Here is a 22,280-nt window from a genome sequence, read left to right on the forward strand (position 1 = left end):
GGCTCTGTGCTGACAGCTCAGAGCCTGCTTGGGATTCTCTCTCTCTACCTCTCTCTCTGCCCCTCCCCCATTCACTCTGTCTCAGTCTCTCACAAAATAAATAAATACATTTAAAATTTTTTAAATTAAAAAAATACATTTCAGAAAAATTTTTGTCCCCTCTTTTGTAATGTCTTGAATTTCCTTGTTAATATATGTGACTGAGAATAGTTGATCACAAAATGTTAAAAGCTCTGGTTATGTTTCATTCTGTAATATGTGCTCATGCTTGATACAATCTCCAACTTACCCAAATAACCTTGTCCTCTGGGTTTGATTCAGAACACTAACCTATGACAAATTTGAGTTTAGGACACAAAAATAGTAATTTGATGTTTATTTTATTTATTTATTTTTTATTTGAGAGAGAGAGAGCACCAGCAGGGGAGAGGGGCAGAGGGAGAGAGAGAGAATCTCAAGCAGGCTCCATGCTCAGTGCAGAGTCTAATATAGGGCTCAATTCCATGACCTTGGGATCATGATGTGAGCTGAAATCAAGAGTCGGATGCTCATCCAATGTTTATAGCAACACTATCGACAATAGCCAAAGTATGGAAAGAGCCCAAATGTCCATCAATGGGTTAATAGATATAGAAGATGTGGTATGTGTATATATATATATATATATATATACACACACACACACACACACACACACACACACACACACACACACACCATGGAGTATTACTCGGCAATCAAAAAGAATGAAATCTTGCTATTTGCAGCTACATGGATGGAACTAGAGGGTATTACGCTAAGTGACATTAGTCAGTCAGAGAAAGACAAATATCATATAACTTCACTCATATGAGGACTTTAAGACACAGAACAGATGAACACAAGGGAAGGGAAGCAAAAATAATATAAAAATAGGGAGGGAGATAAAACATAAGAGACTCTTAAATATGGAGAACAAACAAAGGGTTACTGGAAGGGTTGTGGGATGTGGAATGGGCTAAATTGGTAAGGGGCATTAAGGAATCTACCCCTGAAATCATTGTTGCACTATATGCTAACTGATGAGGATGTAAAGTAAAAAAAAAAAAAAAAAAAAAGTGATTCAGGCCATTAATTAATAAAAATATCATATTATTTATCTGGATTTCATGGTATGTGGTATTTATTACTTTTAAAATGTGTAATTCATTGTGATTCTTTTTCTCAGTATAAATAAATACTTTCGTAACTAAAAAGAAAAAAAAGAGTCGGATGCTCGACCAACTGTGCCACCTAGGTGCCCCAATAATTAGATGTTTAGAATCAGTGCGTATTTGCTGTGTCTAAGGCAATGTGACATGATATAAGAAGAAAATCAGTGCCCATTATGGGCACAGCAAGCTGGTCAAATACTGTGACACCAGGGCTAGGCTGCCCCAGGTAGGATATTATTCTCATCTCATGTAATAAAACTTCCAAGTACATAGGCTTAGAAAAAGAACCTAAAATCCTCCTAAGGTAAACACATTTAGGTAAAGAGAACATGTATGTAACGTTAATAGAAGTACTTGTGTTTTCTCTGATCGGTGGTCAAGTGCTCTATAGTACTTAAAATATATGCTCAACTTACAGTATCATTATACATTTGGTTATAACTAAGAATTTAGTGTCAAGAGGGAACCAACATTACATATCTAAATATTTTACCAAGCTCAATTAAGATAAGCAAGTGAATTACTAAAGGCAGAGAAAACAGAAGGAAAAATTTTATTGAGTTTGGCCATGCAGTAGCAAAGTTAATTAAAATGAGAAATGGAGTGCACTTTTCGAAGAGACCAGGGAGTGATTCATTAGTTGTGAGAATATTATCTGTATGTGGAGAGCAGCGGCCTGCTCATGAAAATTATTAGAGAATCAAGTTTTGTAAATAAAAGAGAAAGTTAATTCTCATGGCCAAAGTGAAAAGGATAACTCAGTCATGCATTATCACCACTGCAATAGAAGCAGCACATCGCACAGATTCCCGTACAGACTCATGGTGTGTCAGTTACAAAAAAGAGGCAGACGGGGCACCTGGGTGGCTTGCTTCGTCAGTTGAGCGGCTGACTTCAACTCAGGTCATGATCTCCCTGTTCCTGAGTTCCAGCCCCACACTGGACTCTCTGCTATCAGTGCAGAGCCTGCTTCAGATGGCCTGTCCCCGTCTTTCCCTGCCCCTCCCCCACTGGTGCTCACTTGCTCTCAAAAATAAACATTAAAACAAAAAAAAAAAGAAGAAGCAGAGAAGTAAGATGATTATCTGAGTTACTCAAACTAAATAAAATGAAATCTTCCAGACTGGTAAGAAGATGAAAAGTGCTCAACAAATGTCAGTTGCCAATGTTATTATATACATTATGTATATAATATCACCAGTAAATAAATAAATAAAAATACTTCTACCCATTACCAGAAAAACGATCTTTTAAATAACGATTTTACCCAGAAAGAATTCAGGAATAAAATGGAAAAATTAGAAAAACACTGCATCAGTGCTGACATCAGCCATGTCAGGAGTGCCATGTTCAATATAAGCAGACATGTGATTCGTAAAAACCAAGTACAGCTATTTGGAAAAAAAAAAACCAAAAACAATAATCATAAACAAAATACTATGCTGGTAATTTGGTTATATCATTCAATACTATCCAGAAGTTCTTTACATGTACCATTTCCTTAAATATTAATTGATGCAGGGGCACCTGGGTGGCTCAGTCAGTTAAGCATCTGACTTCTGCTCAGGTCATGATCTCATGGTATGTGAGTTCAAGCCCCGAGTTGGGCTCTGTGCTAATAGCTCAGAGCCTGGAGCCGTCTTCGGATTCTGTTTTCCTCTCTTTCTGCCCCTCCCCCACTCATGCTGTCTCTCTCTCTCTCTCTCTCTCATAAATCAATAAACTTAAAAATAAAGAAAATATTAATTTATATAAAAACCTACAAAAGTATATTTAAAAAACAAAAAATTCTGTTTTGCATTTATAATTTCATTATGTTTTTAAAATAAATCGTTAATAAATATCAACAATTTCTTTTTCTGAATGTATCTGGGAGTTCAAGAGAGAGCAAAAGCTGTTCTAAACCCCACAAGGTAACTGTGTCTCTTAAATTCCTCCTTCTGTGATGCCTTAGACACAGTCAGCTAATTCTTACTGAATTCTGTAGTTAAAAACAATTCACTATGGAACTTTTGATAGTTTGAACTATCAAATAGGCTAAACTGCTGACCTTTGTATTATTTATAATTTACATGATTTCTTACAAATGTGTTAAGTGGAATTCTACTAGAAGAAAAAGCTTTCCCTTCTTGCTTACTTATTTATTCATTTATTCAATTATTTATTTCTGGTAGTACGAACTCATAGGGATTTATTCTGTGAGTTATAATTCCTTACTTCCATTATTTATTTTGTTGCTCCAATTTCTCTATAGTAGGTCACTGGAAGCTCCTGCAAGTTGACATGCCCCATCACTTTTTGAACACTTCCTTACTTGAATCAGCCATTTGCCCAAGAAGTTCTGGTTCCTTCCATTGGAAAATGGCATTTAGAAAAAATCTGGGCTACATATGCTCATTGCTACCGAGGCATCATTGCTGCCAGGGGCTCTCAGGAGACATAGCACATTATACTGATGCTCACAAGAACATTTTTGATCCTTTCAGTGGTGAGTATATTTCCTTTGCTCTTCCTGCATAAAAAGCAAGTAAATCTAGTAATATAATAATGAATAATATCATGTGCATAGTGATTTCAAAACATTGTTTCATTTTAGTCCTTACACCTCCTCTATGATATATATGTTGTTAATTATTAGAGTTAACTATTACTAACCCAGATTTACAGAAAAGCAAACCAATTTAAGGATCAGATTACCAGAATGTGGTAGAGCTAAGCAGTACACTGACTCTACATTTTACAACTTCTTCCATTATACCAAATCAGAAAGATAGATAACATTTCTATTTTTTGGCCTTTTATATAAAAATTTCCTGCATTTAAATATGACAGAGATCATCTTGACAACATTTCAAATTAACCATGTATAAAGTAATGTATTTTTATTTTCCCCCTGAATTTCACTTGAAATTTTTCTTTTCTGCTAATGACACCACGACCTTTCAAATATCATTGAAATGTATAATCTGTGGAGCCTGATGTGGGGCTCGATCCCACAACTCTGGGATCGTGACTTGAGCCGAAATCAAGAGCCAGATGCTCAACTGACTGAGCCGCCCAGGTGCCCCTGAAATATGTAATCTCAAGTCATGCTTATTCACCTCTCTTTTTTTCACTATTCCCACTTGGGTGCTAATATCCATCCTGTTTCCCTCTCCACTGATTTTTCCCGTGCAAATCTTCTAATCCAGATCTGTTCATCCCTCTTAGATTACTTTACAGTCTCCTGGATGACCTCCATTTCCTCCCCCATAATCTTACATTATCATACAACCTTCCATAGTTTCTTTTTTTTTCCTCTTTCTTTCTTTCTTTCTTTCTTTCTTCCTCTTTTTCTTTATTGAGTTCAGTTACCTCTTCCTTGCCCTGAAGTCTCTCCTGTGTGGTCAGCATTATTTCCAAGTATTTACCAACTCCTACCCAGCCCTGCCACTCTGGTCATGTCATGCCAGGCCCTTCATCAGCTCCTATGTGTGTCCTCTGAGATGTTCCCCCTGCTTAAGCCAAACTTGACTGTCTTCCCAAGGCCCAGCTTGAAATCCACAACTTCTATAAACATAAAAAAGCTATAACACTTAAGCTAGCACTGTCCTCTACTTTTTCCCCATTGACATTAACCTTAAATACCTATCTAACAGAGAAATTTCTTGAGAAAAAATTTTTAACTCAACCAAAATCTTGACCACTCTTAACTTAAAATTTATCTCATGGTAGTTATTTAATAATTCTTTGATCCAAAGAAGTGAAATATCCTGAATTATATTACATGTATTGTACATATCAAATTCACATTGAAAATAGGGAAGATGATTGATGGTACATGAAGCATGATAATTTTTTTTAAATCCAGCACAAGAAGGAAGAGAAACAAACAAGCATAATTTGAAAGAGCTTCTGGAGGGGTGCCTGGTTGGCTCAGCTGGTGGAACATGCAGTTCTTGATTTCAGGGTTGTGAGTTCGAGGCCCATGTTGGTGTAGAGATTACTTAAATAAATAAACTGAAAGAGAGAGAGAAAGAGAGAGAGAGAGAGAGAGAGAGAGAAAGAAAGAGAAAGAAAGAGAAAGAAAAAGAAAGAAAGAAAGAGAAAGAAAAAGAAAGAAAGAAAGAGAAAAAGAAAGAAAGAAAGAGAAAGAAAGAGAAAGAAAAAGAAAGAAAGAAAGAAAGAAAGAAAGAAAGAAAGAAAGAAAAGAAAGAAAAAGAAAGAGAAAAAGAAAGAAAGAAAGAAAGAGAAAGAAAGAAAGAAAGAAAGAAAGAAAGAAAGAAAGAAAGAAAGAGAGGGAGAAAGAAAGAGATTCTGGTTGACTTTAAGTGTAAAATGCAATCAAAACTAGAAAGTGTAATTATCTGAGCTTCCTGATTAATCAAGTTTTATAGAATTTTAAAGACCACTGGAGTGACTATGTTGTTTCATGAGCTCTTATACAACTTACTAGGGAATACGTAACCCAGAAGGATCTTGTAGGAAGGCTAATCGCAGTGACTAAAGTGAAATGCATCTCAGTTATCAAGCTTCCTTCGATGGCAAAATATTTCTGATACTAGCTTGTCACCAATTCTTCTTCTACCTTTCCAGTGTTGTTTTCTAGCATAAAAGCCAGAAGTTCTGAAATATTTCTTTTTGTGTTAAATGACTGAGTATGAGTAGTTTATGTTATACCAAAGGCCCTTATCCAATTCGATAAAGTGTTTGTACTCAGAGAATTGGCATCTGCCACTTGGCCCTTTGTCATCTGCCTTCTCCCCAGTAAGGACAACTTGTGCTTACACAGATGTCTTTTTTTCTCCCCCCCACCCACACCCAGTCTTTGGTTCCTGTCCCTCGGAGCCCACACTGAAGCCCCATGTTTTGAAGGTGACCACCCTGAACAAAAGCTCCTCATTTCCCAAGTGACCTCTCTTCTCAAAGGAGTTACTGTTTCCAGGTAACCTGTTCCACTTACACTTTATTGGTTTCAGTTGTTTCAGGATGTGACATGGTTTAATTAAGCATTCTGGCCCAGTTTGAGGCAGGAACCATAAATAAGGAGGAAGTTTATACTCGTACTCCTGGAACAACTCAGGCAATGTCTTATTTTCACTGAGCTGGACAGTTGAATGGTTTGTGAGTTGCTAGGGTAGAAGTGTTTACAGTGGACTCTTGTTCATCATAGCGTCCTGCCGTTCAAAGATAGCTATTCTGGCTACTATTATATCTTTGTAAAATGATTTAAAACACCATGATAATATTTCTCTGTAGATTTATAATTCATGGTATTATCAGCATACGGATGATCTAAGGGAACCGCAATAAACTTCTTTCTGAGAAATGACTCAAATCAGTATCCAAAATACGGTATCCAACCACACAGATCCATAAGAATGCTTCATTTTATATATCTTGCCTTAACAGCTTCCGGAAAATTTCAAGCACCACAACAGAAACTATTCCCTTCTATTATTTCTTCTGCCAGATAAGAATTTACTGACACAAGACTTCTTAAAGAAAAATTGCATAATATATACAAGATAAACAATCTCCAACCCAACTTAATAGCCCAAATAACATATTATTCTTGTTATGTGTCAAAGTACCTATTACCCCGGGCTGGTCTGAGAACCCCTTGGATGAAGGCACTGTGCCTTGGATGTAGTATCAACTCAAGAAAATTTCTATTAAATAAAGAAAACCTTGGAGATTCCACTGAACTATCTCAATCATTTATAAAAATGAAAAGAGGGAAAGACACAGTTAAAATTGTACAGTCATACAGGAACAGAAAGAATTCTAACAGATCTCAGGTCCTCATCATTTTATAGATGTGGAAACTAAGGTCAGATCAGTTGTTTACCCAACGTCACAGTCAGTAGATAGAATTAAACGCAGGTCTCCTAAATCTGCTTTTATGGAGCTTTTAGAAGCATCCGATAATTTTGTATAAATATCACTTATTAAATTAGTAAACACCTTTCTGCTGTGTTGTGTATTCTCTGTAGCTGTGATGTCTATTCTTACATTTCACATCCACTTCTAATTGTGCTTAACATCTTGAAAGTATTGACAGCTACGGTTGATTTCAAAGGCAAAAGTAATATTTTATCTCTATATTAATAATAAAGCTAAAGTAGATTCTTAGAGTCCATGTTTGTAATATTAACATTATTTTTAAAATATTTAACCTTGAGATTTAATAGCTCCCCTGAAAGTCAGGCATTTGGGAAAACTGCCATTACTCGCATAGAGCTACATAAAGAGAGAGGTCACTGTCAGTCTAGATTTCAGCCTTATTTTACAGACAAGGACTATAAACAAGTGAGTTAAAATTGGTAGTGAACAGGTCTTCATGCAAAATATATAAAAATCCAAGAAATACATATTCATATAAAATTATCAATGTGAAATAACACTATCACTCCCAATCAAATGGGGACTAGGTTGATACGTTTATAATAATTGTTGCACCCTGGTACTTCTCTTCTTTAATACAAGATCCATGGTTTTCTATCGAGGTGTTCCCCATTACATAAGCAGCATAGTAATGATATAGAGTTAAAGGAACATCTCTAGAGAAAGGCCAGGTTGAATTTACAGTGAAGTTCTAAGAGGAAAGAAAAAGGGTTTTTTCCTGGCAAGCTACTAAAAAAGTGAGGGAAAATGGAAGGAGTAATTCCAACTATACATGCTAAAAAGTCCTTTCCTGAATTCTGTACACACTGGTGGGGAAATCCATTTCTGGCTGTCCTGGCAGCTGCGGTGAACTGGGAAGGGAGTGAGAAAGTCAAATATTCACTTGAAAAAGAAACATACAACAAACAAACAAAAAAACCCTGGCACTAAGAAGTTAATGAATTAGAAACATTAAAAGGAAATATCTAAAGAATAATATATAATAAATATATATAAGGATTATATATATAATAAAGATAGAGAAAATCTATCAAAGTCAGGTACAAGAAACAAAAAGTAGTTGTTGACTTGCATCAGGAGCTCCAGAAGTGTTGACATCTCTACAGGTCTGAGGACACCAAGACTGCTAAGTTACCAATGAAATCCCTGGGACATTTACTTGAGTGTATTCAAAACAGCAAAATCTATTTAAGACATCACTTTTAAATCACATTTGAATGGCTTTCCTTCAAAACCCTAACTTACATAACTGTCTGATTTTCTTTGAGCTTGGTTAACATAGAACTCAGAAAAACACAAGTCTCATTCCTAAAGGTTACTCCATTAGGGCAGAGATGGTCATACAGACCGTGAAGCTTTACAATTTATCTCCTAAACATTTGGTCCTCCTCTCTATGCTCAGAATTAATTGGTTATTATATAGACCACTTAGTCTCATTAAACTTTCAAAAGGTTGCCAGAGTGCCTCCTATTGACACAGGAAATTTTTTCTCGGTAGCAGTTTAGTGTCATACTGATTATTAAAAGTAGATCTCTTATTGTTCCAAATTCAAAGATGGGACAGAGTAAGAGTTGGGGTCGGAGGGGATGGCAGAGGGAATATGAATATTTATCCCAGTGGCTTTCAATTCTGGTAGGAATCACCAGGAGAACTTAAAAAATATATAGATTACAGTCCCCTTTCCTTCCCAATCTACCCCAGGATTCTGACTTCTTATTATCGGGATAAAGTCAAATCACTCTGATGAGATTTTCCACAATACTGTACACATTTAAAATCAGAAGTCACTTCTGTGGGAAAAAGGGTCACACTTAAATACTGATGATTCCACTAGCAATTTATGTAGAACTCCAAAATTTGGGAAGTGCCTTCTTTGTAGTGTCACTGAAAAAAAAAAAAAGGTGTATTCTTTGTGAGGAAGAAATTATTTTGAGAAATATGAATGAAAAAGTGTGACTCAATGTAAACTATAAACACCAAAAGATTATTAAATACGATGTGAGTAGACTTAACCTCCTTATATTATCACTGACCCCTACAGTACTTCTATAAAGTATTTTCAGTATTCTTTATGATGTCAAAATGTGCTATAAATATCATTATGGATAAATGAGGTAAGTAATAAAATTAAAACTTTCATAATAAAGAACACCAGTGAATTAATCCTGGTTTTGTTCAAGATAAAAACATTTATATGTTTTTAGGTTCCAAAACAAATTAAACTCACTCATAGTAGCTTTTCTACATTGATTTTGTCTTTTTACAGTCTTCTTAAAAACTTATCTCAAGCCATATAATTGGGACTATTTTTGCCACAATCCCACAAATTTGACAGCTGTAACCCTAAGCTAGTAGTCACCCACTCAATGGTTGAAAGAGGTTCTTTATAAGTAAAAATTAATAAAAACTCAGACTTACAGTACTGGCAAAGAATACCATTAATGGTGCAAGTCACTTATATAAAGATAATTGTTCTAGCCAATATAGGGTTTATGAATTGAACTACAAAAGGGGATAGAAGGAATGTTAAAGAAGAGGAAAATGGGGTTTAAAAAAATCATGATTCCATAGAAACCTCCGCATGTAAGTAGATATACCTGAACATATTTATTTAGACTCAAATGGGAAATCAACAACAAAACTTTTGAGTTTTTACTTATAAGTAGACATTAGGACATAGGAAGAGCAAATGTCCAGGTAAAGCTTAAGAAATCACCAACCTACCTTATGTTAGTGTGGTTTCTGTAAGTACTGACATATTGATGAAGGGGTTATAAGAAGTTATATAAAGACAATTTGATGTAAGTCCTAAAAAGTATTATTGGCATTTACCACATTTGAAAAGATCTAGCATGTAATAAATACAAAGGATCACACTATCATGTTGTCATTGTATTTTTCATCACATTATGTTTGGTTTAGTGCCTGGAAATCTTTTTGTACTTGGTTCTTGGCTAAGTATTGTTGCTGTCAGTGTTGGTCTTGCCTTTGGAATCATGCTGCTGAGTGAGCAGAACACTGAAGGATAGAAAGAATGATTGGGCTATCCACCTTCCTCCTATACCATAGGGTTCACCTACAGACCACCAGAAAAATGCCACAGTCAGCCATTATCTACTGTGTTTCTTTACAAACTCATTCTTATAACACAATAAAAAAGTTACAGAATATATTCATCTCCACAACTGCAAATAAAACATTCTTCCATTTTAATAAAGTACACTAATTAATAACTTTAGAAAGTCTCCATCTCTCCATGTCTCCTTACAACTGGATGATAAGTCCATTATATATACTCAATAAGTATTCTCATTGTCATCAAGTTAATAACCATGTGGACAAGAATATGGGGGGGGGGGGGGGAGTGTCAATGAGGGTTCCCAAAGGTTATCCTAAAAACAGTGAGCCTTGTTCCCTTCAAGATAAAAATTATATATAGAAAAAATAAATGCAAATAACTAATCAGAACCTTTTCCTATGAAATTCAATTTAAAAGACTTGGAAAAAAGTTTGCTTTCATTTTCTATGTAAATCCCCTGCAAAATCACCTTCCTGTGTCAGCTTGCGAATGTGAATATGCAAATACATTTTGAAGTCCTGATACAATTGTAACAAAGAGTGATAATATATCATAGTCTATCCTTGACCGCAACTGCTATATTTAAGGAGCAAATGTTAACTTTTAATAAGTTGATTTTCCAAGAAATCTCATGGAATATTTTGAAGCAATTATGATAGAATCACAAACTTAAATACATAGTTTCCTCTCAAACATGTCATTTAACTTCTTACAGGAACTAAAATCCCTTTCAGTGTAGGGAGGTATTCTGAAGATGAAGCAATTGAAGCATTGACAGATTAAATTATTTACTTATTCCCTACATTCAGTGTATGTACAAGACCAAGGAATCATCACCTCTTTTTCCCAATGAACTTTGGAGCCTGGATTCAAATCCCAACTCTGCCACATAATAGCTGCATATGATACAGCAGTTTCCATGAGTCTGGGTCTCAGTTTCCTTATTTGCAAAATGGAGAGAATAATCCCTAATGTGTAGACCTGTCTCTTGATTAAACAGTACAATGTATATAAAGTGCCAGATACAGGGCCATATTGGTACTCAATAAATATTATTATCATATAATTTATACAGAAAACATGAACTCTGGCTTTTTGAATAGTATAAACTAAAATAATAAAGGAAGAACTTCTTAAACATCACAATGCTGAGCACTAGTCCTACAGATTGCCTTTTATGACATACGATTCCAGCGAATGTTGTAGATACTATAATGGATTAGAGAATGGTCTGTCCATGCTGAGAAATGGAAAACATATCTACTATTTGAAAATAACTGGTAATCATAAATTTAAATAAGAAGGGTTATTTAAGTATATGCTTTTTCCAAGGATGGAATTGTTTTGTTTTGTTTTTTACAGATTCTCTGAAATTATGTTTTTCCAAATTAAAAAAAAAGCGATTGTGGAAAGAATATTATACTCAAAATCACTTCCTACAACTAAATCTTACAAATCTGTGAGAAATCATTCCTTTTGGCATCCTTCTCAAGTCTAATGTCTCAGGTTCTAGTGTAGAAATAAGACACGTGGACTTACAAAGAAATGACTTCAGCTCATATAAGCTGATAATTAGTATAGGAATATCCTCTTATTCCTGTAAAAACCTAGAATATCAGTGTACTATTTGGGGCAAAAAATGTTTGTTTGCTCCAACTAATCTTAATTTTGGTCCCTTTGCTTAAAGGTAAGCTTTATTCTAGCTCTATCATAGTATGACACATATACTATATATATTTAGTATACGCTATATTTAAATATTAGCTATCCAGACTCAAAGAAGACTGAACGTTTTATTCCAAGATAAATTCTGCTTATACTGAGGTTGAAACTAGATCCCCTACTATACAAGTTAGTCATTTTAAAAAACCATACCACTGACAACTTAGTAGAGGGCTTATAGCCAAGCATGCAATGTGTTTCAAGTTTACAATAATTAAAACTTACTTAAAATGTTTTACAGAGTATAAAACAATAATGCAAAGATTCTTTTAATCAACAGCAAGTTTACAAAAATCTTAAAATGAGATCCAAATATGAAGCTGCCTAATTGATTTAATACTCAATCATTTTTACTTCAGTAAAAATCTTTTCAACACCAGCTTATTTTTTTTTGAGCTCCATAGCTGGCTATTACCTGAATTGGCGCAGGTCTCATCTGAATTTTGCAAATAAGCAAGTTCTTTTGCAAGATACTTTACAAATGGGTATTTAAATGATATATTTAATCACCACTACTACTGATGCATTTCTTTATGGTTATAAAAAGGCAACAGCAAATAAAGTATAATAAGTTTTAGGTTACTTTCCGGAGATGGTGTTCCAGAGTACCACTAATAGGCAAGTATCCTTTTTTCATTTCTTTATGAACTACTATTCTACATACCTTAAATAATAATAATGAGGTACACTTTTTTATCTTAAACCAAATTTTAGAACTGGCTTAAGTAGTTATGGGGGGGGCGTTGAAAATAAATCTAAAACACCTAAAAATGTTAGTCACTCTTCTAAGCTAGCATTTGTTATGCTGTGTAAATACTCAAGCATCTGCAGTATAAAAGGGAAGAGGTCCAGAAGGTATGTTAAAAAAAAAAAAGAACAAGAACAAATAATAGCTATGCAATTATTCCCCCAATTTTCCTTGGTTCTAGCTTAATGATATTATCTGGATGTGAAGATCAGATAATGCTGTCATAAGACTGCATGATTAACCATCGATCTTGCCACGGTGCTGGATTCAAGCTAAAGCAATGCAGCATCAAAACAATGGAGATTCTCAACAACTATTGGCACCTTTCCATTTTAATGATGTAGTCTTTCCATTTCAAGAACGGATAGAAAAGGGGAAAAGTGAACTAGATACAGAAACAAGCCACAGCGAGACCAAGAAATGTTCTAGGTGTATGCGTGGTACGCTAGCTAAGCAAAGTTACTAGGTCACAACTGGATGCTGAACAGTCCTGGCCAAGAAGCAATATACTATGTTTTGGAGAATATAAGATAAAAAAGATACGATCACAGGAAATTATTTTATGTAATAATGTTCCATTTAGAGGATTAGAAGCAGAACCGTGGTAACTGTCAAGAAGTAAGCCAGCTCCCACAAAAATGGCCAAGGTATTATAAAAAAGAATTACGGCATCCTTGAAACAAGGCCTTCTAAAGGTCAGACAAGCAATACTAAAGTTTTCTCCCAGAAGGAAAAACGAGAATATGCTTCTAATTTTATTTAATTATGTTGCCTAATAATAGTTACTTCCACTAACTAGTGGTGAAATAAGTAGTAAAACTGAAATGGGACGAATCCCTACATAGTAAGATCTTAATTCAATGTGGGTCCTCACGTGTCTTTCCGAAAATTAGCAAAGATAGCATCCTCAAAATGGAAAGGTAAACATACCTATTAATGAAGAAGGGTGGGGGAAGCATTGAACATATGGATTATCGAGCATCTGATCTGCAGTGTATCCCCAGCCCTCGAGTTATGTTTAACAACAGCTTGTGTACCAACCACTATTTTTATGCTTTGCTAATGTAATATGCTGTTTATCACATTCTGAAATTATTCAGTGACCTACTTTGTGAATTAAGGCATTTACTGAGATCTTCTTCCCTTATAGAACCAGACCACTGACTAAATGAACACTTCCCTTCCGCCCAGGTGTAAGGTTATTTCTATTGTAAAGAAAAAATAATGTTTCGAAAGACAGAAAGAGACAATTCTCTAGTTTAATGTATAGGGAATCCGCGTTTCTTCCTGTTATTTAACCTTGGTCTTTTCATCTAATTGCTACAGCCAGGAGAGAAAATCATAAGATTACTGATGGAAACCAGAAAATAAATGAATTAAAATTTTAAAGATGCAAGGACACAGCTCACTGCACCAATATTCTTAGTGCAGTTTCACATAGAACAGTGTGCACCTCCGGAAGGGGAAAGAAAAAGGAGTAAATAAAACCTGAGGCTTATTCCTACCAGCGATCTACATCACATATATCATCAGTGAGAAGGCGCTGTGCTGAAGGTCTAGTAAGTAGAGATGAGGAACAAGAAGAGAAAAATACTCTACCCTGCTAACCATCAATCAGCCCTTTCCTTCTCCTAAGACAAGTGTTGGGAGTTACTTGGAGGAATAAAGCACCTGGCTCGAGACTGAGTACACATAACTGAGAAAACCGGAGAAAAACGAAGTGCAGTTTGGCTTGGTTAAAGCGAAGGAAATTTGCCCTGCTCAGGCATCTCTTCCCAATGCAGCAAATTTGGACATGAGCTATAGGCTGCAAACTGAGCTTGGGAATGGTGCAGGGGAATGATGGAGGGAAGGGAAGATGAAGTTGCCGGCTCTGAGGATGGAGGGTTTCTACACGTAGCCTCAGAGGCAAAGGGTTAAAGGGATGCTCTTCGTTACCTTTCTTTTCCGTTCCATACGTTCCCTGGGGATTTTCCGTTGTTTTTTCCTCTCTCTCTCAAGGTTTTTTTCTTTTTCATCCAGTTCAGCCTCTCGAACTTTTTTAATAGAAGCAGCAGCGTGAGCCATTTTGCGGAGAAAATCAGCAGAAGCAGTTTCGGCGGCTCAGTTTCCACTCCCCAGCAAGCCAGGTGATTTTAGAGCTAGATGGAGATACGGTTTTCCCCACCAGGGCAATGGCTGGCGGCCAGAGCACTCGCAAAATAATCCACTCCGCCCCCGAGCTAGGTCATAATCTTGCTCCAGCCTCTGCAGCACCCATAATTCACCAGAACGTACCAAGGTCCCAGGCCAAGCCCCCCAGCAGCACACACCTGCACACACGCGGGCATAGGTGTGCACCCACACTGGGAAATGGTCCCAGGGGAAGGCGGAGCACTAGACTTGGAGCTCTTCAGCAGTTGGGTGGCCGCAAGTGCAGGCAAGCATCCTACTAGTTGAAAAAGCCTTCCTTAGACACACAACACCAATTGGAACAGTCTTTGGGGACTCCTCCAGACAGTCTGTGTCTTCCGACTGGAGCCAGGAAGAGGCCACCTCTGTGGAACTGCTAGGGGGTGGGTAGTTTATTGCCGCTTCCAACCACACCTCTATGCAGGGTGAGAAGAAAATGGTGCAGTCTCACTAAATGACTCGCTGCCGCTGCGGGTGCTGCTGCTGCTGCTGCTGTTGCTACGGCAGTTCTGCTGTAGCACATGACATGAATTCCTGCCTTTTAAATCTCAGCCCTTCCCTTCTCCAAGGTTCCTTTCCAGAAAAGAATCAATGCTGCCGTTTGGGGAGAAGACGGGCACAGTTGGAGTTACTTGCCACCGCTATGGCAATACCCGGGTGAGCGAGTCCGGGAAGGGCTGGGAGTAGCCCGGTCCTCACTGTGTCATTTACAGCCCCACGTGAGGCTGCATTAGGGAGCTGCATTAAGCCGGAATCGAAAGGAGCTGTCAGTGAGCACACAGCATAATCTGGGCTCAGCCACGTTACCCTGGGAGAAAAAGTGGGCCCTCCAAAGAGGGGGAGAAAGGCAGAGGCAAAAGGGAGAGAGGGGGTAGGAACACCTAAAACCACTCTCCATCATTCTAAGGGGCATACAGGTACTCATTGTTAAGTTACCAAAGGCTTCTGTTAAACACCAAATAAACATTAAGCCATGTGATGAAGTAAAGAGGGTTTAACATTCCTAGATGTTGCTGTATACATACCTGAAAGGGAGACTCATTGAATGAAAGGATACAACTCAGTAATCAGGATGAACCCAGCACTTAACCTTGTCCAAAAGCCAGTCAAAGGAGAAAATAATTGCCACTGTATGGGCCAGCATGCATGGTTCAGAGGTCAGTGAACTTCTAGCCAGCTATTAGTTTCTTATGTACGGGACGCATAACCCTCCCTGACTTAAACAGCTGAGAATAAATCTCCTAAAAAAAAAAAAAAAAAAAAAAATCAGCTTATCAACTCCGTCCTCTGGAAAATCTTGTACATATTTACAAGGAAACACACATAGACATTTAGGCCTCCTGGGAAGATAATATGTGGACTTGGGGAGGATTCCTATATGTTCTTAACCAGGTGAATCATCGCCTGCCACTTGATATAACATAATTGAAACATTTTCTTCCCTGAGGTACTTCAAGATAATCAGTGGTGATGGTGTCAAAACAGTCATTAGGAATGAAGGTGGTTCAGGGAAAGCGGTAAGACTGGAGCACAGGGTGTTCTTAACACCATCTGGCATTTTTTCTTCTTCTAAATACTTTTTCAAAAATGTTTACAACCAAGCTACTCTTTTTTGGATCATGGATGTCCTTTTAACTTAATAACATGTGTCCCAACAAAAATGTGGCTGAGCCACAGCCATACAGTGGTTTTCCCGTTAGTGAGAAGGACTTTTTTGGGCTTCCTCTGGGACAATGCCCTTCCCTAGTCCCTTTAGAACCTGTTCATAGTGTTTCACAATATATTCGTCCCTTTGTAGCTTTCCCAAAAGGAAGGTGGAAAATCACAAGCACAGCTAGAGAAGAAAGTGAGGAGTTACTGTTATAAAAAAAACAAAAATAAAAACAAAAAACAAAACAAAGCAAAAAAACCGAAAAACCCATGTTTATTTCATTAGCCTTTAATGAGCTCAATAGCCCTACTTGTACATTGGACAGTATCAGTTGGATTCTGCTGTTTTCTAATGCCAGGAAAATTATACACTTTTAAAACTTCAATCTGATAACAACAACAACAACACATTCTTAGACATGGTTAACAGTCTTAGCCCTCAAGATTCTCCCCCTCTTTCTTTTTTTTTAATAATTTATTTTTTCAGTAAACTCTATGCCCAACTCAAGCTCACAACCCTGAGATCAAGAGTCGCATGTTCTACCGACAAAGCCAGTCAGGTGTCCCTCTGTCCCCTCTTTCTACAAGGCTTGAGAGCTGTTTCATTACTTTGTTTCATGAAGAAAAGATAATGAATCAGATGTTAGTTTGTCAGGTGTTAGTTTAACATAAATATTTCACTATGATTGCCAAATCTTTAAAAAGAGTAATTACCCTACTTTGCTTACATATTCTCATAATGTCTTTAGATGCGATGCAGAGACAGAAAGTCACTGTGTTTTTCTAGTTGAGGACACTAGAAGGAGAATAACGTGTTCCAGATAATTTTCCCAGGACAGTTTACAATGGCAGGGGGACCAGGTTTCAGCACTCATAAATCAGCCTATCTCGGGAGAAGGAACCCACTCAAAAAGCCCCACTGCAGGCTCTACTACTCAAATCACAAAACAGGAAATCTCAGACTGGGATGAATATTTTTAAATAAAATGAACTGGTCACAAGTCCTTTTTTTTTTTTTTTTTTTTTTTTTTTTAGTGTGCAATCTTTTATTTTTATCTCCCCCAATCATAGAACATACTGCTTCCTGGTGAGACGGATGGCAACACAGAACCCTTTTTGGAGCACCAGGCACATGAGGCATCCCTACGCAGTGATAATGTTGTCTCTCTACAACTGACTTATTCAATAGTAAGCTGTTGAGAAAAAGATTTTTTTTTTTTTAAACCATACCTTCTTGTATATTTGTGTTGTTCAGACTTTCCTATGATTTCTACTTGAATGGGAAAAAAATCAGTCCCAGTCTTTCTGAGGAAAGAGAGCAGGGCACACTCACCAGTTGACCTCTGCACAGACAGGGCACCAGGTTCCAGTCCCAGGAGCTCCCAGCCATTTAAAGGATACACGCACCACATTAAAGGCGTCTTCCCATCAAGCTTCCAGCAGAGATATAATACTGGCTGAATTTTAAACTTGTAACAAAAGCCGCTTCCTTCCACAAAGCATCTTGCCCATCAATGGGATAAGCTTGTGTCTGCCTTCAAAGTAAGGAACACACTGTCGTTTACATTTAAACTTGAGAGCCAGCCTAGATAGACTGCCCTTCAGAGAGGACATACTTCATTTTAAAGGCAGGAGAGAAAATGGCCATTTGCTGTCCTCAGTGTCCAGCACTCCATTGATCAGAATCCAAAGAAAATCCTCTGCAGACCTCAGGCATCAGTCAGGGCATCGTTCAATAACAACTGAGCTAGCCATGTGCAACTTAATCCCCCTTCTCTCTCCCAGTCTCACCCAGGAGAAGGAGCAATGCAATTAAACAGCATATATTGTCACTCTACCACAAATGGAGTGTGGGTGGTAAGTGGGAAAAGAAGCAGATGCACCACAAAGACGGCTAAAGCATCACCTAATCAGGAAGGAAAAAAAAAAAAAAAAAAAAAAAGCAAAGGTTCTGCTCACTTGAGCTAGGAGCCAAGAGTTCATTCTGCTTAAGTGCAATGGTGTTTGTATTTGAGGATTCACATGTGTTCTGAGACTCCCGAATGGTCCGCGTAAGATAATGCAGACTGAACGAATTGTAGCATTCATACATCCGCCTCCCCACTTTGTTTTACCCGGAGCCAAATCCAAAAGCCAATTTGATAACACTAAATTAAGAGAGCAGAGCTTGCTAATAATCCTAGATCCTACTTCCCGTTCCTAACAGATTCTGTAAGGCGATGATTTGATTGAAATGAGACTATCAAAATGGTATAGTTCTTCTACTTCTGCCTGAGGAACCCCAGTTCCAAGTCAAAATAAGTGGTGTCCAGAGTTTAAGACAAGGAAGCAGGAGCCTAAAGACCCCTGTCCTCCAGCCTCCTAACCAAGCTCATTAACATTTTTGATGTTTCACAGAAACTTCCCAGCTAATAACAATGGTAAGTACACAAGGAGTGAAAAGCTTCCCTCTGGGGATCCCTTTACATAAAGAAGATAAAGCCACAAAAGTGTAGGTCACAAATAGTTAGCATTTTGTCACCACCATAGGCTGTGGCTCTATAACCACTCTGAGGATGGTCAGGGGATGACCCACAGCAGCCACATCCTCGGTGAGCAGAGGGAAGGGAAAGGCACAGGGAAAGGAAAATCAAAAACTGTTCACAAGGAAAAGAGAGACACAGCCTATCTCCCTGTGCCGCCCACCCAACCTCCATCCCCAACTCCATTCATTCATCCCCAAAGTGCAAACCCAGATGAACAAAGATGAATGTGTGTTAGCCTAGCTTGTGTAAATTGGAGGCAGCCTGTGTAAACGGGGCTGGGATTTGCTCATTGTGAAAACTCTTCTGACAGAAAATCCCTTCACTGAGGCTTCTTAATCAAATTTATTTTCTCTGTGCTCACTTTGACGGGAAATAAAGAAATAAGTTCATTCAGGAATTCGAAAAGCCTCACAAGGCTAAAATCTTTCTTCCTCTTAGTTTGCTATATGTTATCTTAGACTGAAAGCCTGGGAATTTATATTTGCCTTTTAAATATTCTTTGTTTAAATTGAAAACTTTCTCACTGTCATCCCATTACTGCACAGCACCTATCTCTGATGCTATCTTCTTATCAACTACAGTTACTGAGGGCCTAATCTGAGTCAGTCAAGAAGCATTGGGGATCCACCAGTGAAAATGATAAAGTCATAAAAGTCCAGCTGTTATAAGTGAATTATTTGCAGACCTCCGGCAACATCTACAGTGACTACAACTACCAATATTCAGATCTCGAATAGAAAGCTGCTTCACAATTTTCAAATGCTTGGTTTCAAGTTTCAGATTATTTCTACATATCTTCAAATATCTTCTCAGGACCATTCTCTTCTCATAAATGGACTTTTATTCTGGGGGAAAAAAAAAACAGACCAATCCTGGATCAGGAAGCCACATAGTCCTTTAGGGATTGACTTAAATTGAGTTAAATTCTAACTCCTGCTGACAATTTGCTGTTGTGGTTTAAAACACATATAACCTGCCATTTGGGTTTGTAACAACTCCCCATAAAAATTCTGCGCATATTTCTTGGTCCTTTTATTTTGGTCAAATAAAAAGCACTAAATTGTGGTTAAGATGTGAAAATGCAATCTTAAACCTGCTAGTTCTGAAGATCTCCGAAGACAGATTTGTGTGCCTTTTATCTATAAAGAAATTTTTATTTTTATTTTAGGATTTATATTTTTACTTGGGAATTATATGTTAGTATTTTAGTATCTTAAAAGAAACAACTTTATTGGTAATGGAGAGAGAAGTTGGATCAATGCTTGAAACTTGTGCACTTGCATAGTGTCAATTTGAAGTGCTATTGGGACAGTTTGATAGGACATTTTTTTTAAGTGTATTCATTTTTGAGAGAGACACAAACAGAGCGTGAGCGAGGGAGGGCAGAGAGAGAGACACAATCTGAAGCAGGCTCCAGGCTCTGAGTTGTCAGCACAGAGCCCAACACGACAGGGCTCGAGCCCATGAACCGTGAGCCGAAGTCCACGCTTAACCGACTGAGCCACTCAGTCGCCCCATTGATTATAAATGTTTTAGTTAGATTATTTGCAAAAGGCAAAGGTTAATTTTCCTTGATTGAGACAAACTGTTTTTAATTGTTATTCTTCACGTGATTCCAAATTTAAGCCATGTGTATCTTAAATTTTGTGAAATAATTTATATTTGCATATAAGTCAATAAGGCTTAAAAGCGAGTAAATGTGGGCTTTAAATGACTGAGCTATTAATCCTATACTTTTTATGGACCATGAATTATAGCTCTCTTACTCAGCATTCCTGGCCAGTAAATTATTAGCAAAAATATCTAATTATTCTTCAGAATTAACAACAGAAAGATGGCAGAATGCAATCTTAGAGTATATCCAAATCTGTTAAAGATCAAACATCAAATCAGTGACAGATGTTTAAGATCTCCAGTTTTCCGACCCAATGCCCTTACCATTAAGACAGGGACATAAACACTTTTGGCAATTCCAACAATCAATTCTATACCCAGTAGAGTTTTTGTGCATGGATACAGCAATAAATATAAAAGACTTCTAAAATATGTTGTTTCAATAACACAGCCATACAAAAAACAATCTCCTTGTGGCTGTGTTGTTGGTACCAGAAAACTGCAGTGCCACAAAGTGCTACTATTGTATCTGTGGGTGGTTAGTAATTTTTATGAACGTATAAGAAACATCTGGATTATTACTGCTTCTGGATGCCACCACATTTAGTTAACTACCTCCCCACCTTCCCTACATATACACTAAAATAGAAAGAGTTTCCATGAACCATTTTCATTTTTTCACCAACAGATACAAGCTATTCTTTTTATTGCAACCCTTGTTCAATTGACCTATAAATAAAATCTGTTGCTAGGCAGTTAATGTTTCTTGCTTTAGGCATGACCAGCACTTTTCATTTTATACCTACTCATGCAAAGTCATAGTCCATAAATATGGAAACCAAAGCATAAAATTAAATCAAACTTTCTCTGGAAACCACACTTTCAAAGGTAAGGCACAATCAAACCTTTTTCGTGACACGGTGGTTATATCACTTCTGAATCAAATCAATCACTGAAATACGAAGTATCTACCTATATACAGTGTATGTTCCCAGCTAATAGGAGCCAGGTCCCTCAGACCAACCCTCCCACTGAAGCAAGCTAGGAATGCTGGATAAAATATAAGTAACTTCGAATAAGCCACAAATAGCGGGCATGATAATAAGGAATTTCTGAAGGAAAATGGAACCACTGGGAGATAAACAAACAGAGAAACTGCTTTTGTTTCCTGAGTGTATTTCCCTAGAAATTTTAAACTTTCATTCTGAAAACATCGTAAGCAAGAGGGCAGAAATCAAAGGTCAGTGTCTATACAAGATGGAGGGTCCACTATGGGACGTCCCTACAATCATCTGAAACCTCAAAAAGCCATACCCTTAGTCTAAGGGTAGAATAATAAATAACCAGTTCTCCGGCAGGTTTACAAACTGGGTTTTACTTTCTGGGGTTTCAACAAAACTCAAGCCTTGAACTTGGCTTAGGGTGATCTCCAAATCATTTTTAACCACAGAGCCTGAAGTGAATATATATCTTCTGTGAAGGATTGACCTCCATCCTTGGCCTTGAATTATGTGCATAAATAATTTTCCAAGTACAGCGATCAGCAAACAATCAGAGATGATCAAGCATATAGCAGAAACAACAGGACAGAGAAACAGACCCTTAAAACCTTCAAATAATAGAACTACGGACAAACCACTGACACAAAAGGGATGAGTTATAAAAAGAAACAAACAATAAAACAAACAAA

The 22,280-nt window shown here is 37.2% G+C and overlaps 1 protein-coding gene across 14 annotated transcripts in view; it reads right to left on the bottom strand.

Moving 5' to 3' along the window:
* Window positions 1–22,280, bottom strand: part of ANK2 (ankyrin 2) — a 669,482-nt gene that overhangs the window by 257,565 nt on the left and 389,637 nt on the right. The window contains exon 1 of one of the 14 annotated variants that reach the window (XM_053901298.1): window positions 14,568–15,154. The exons of 10 other annotated variants lie outside the window; for them this stretch is intronic. In XM_053901298.1, coding sequence (XP_053757273.1) covers window positions 14,568–14,696 — 129 coding nt within the window. In that variant the 5' untranslated portion in view covers window positions 14,697–15,154. Of the gene's footprint in view, window positions 1–14,567; window positions 15,155–22,280 lie in introns of those variants that run through there. 3 more of the 14 variants (XM_053901306.1, XM_053901327.1, XM_053901331.1) reach the window with 3 other exon arrangements.

The sequence above is a fragment of the Panthera pardus genome, unplaced genomic scaffold (genome assembly GCF_024362965.1).
Source record: "Panthera pardus isolate Hobbes unplaced genomic scaffold, ASM2436296v1 HiC_scaffold_13, whole genome shotgun sequence".
Classification (NCBI taxonomy): Eukaryota; Metazoa; Chordata; class Mammalia; order Carnivora; family Felidae; genus Panthera; species Panthera pardus.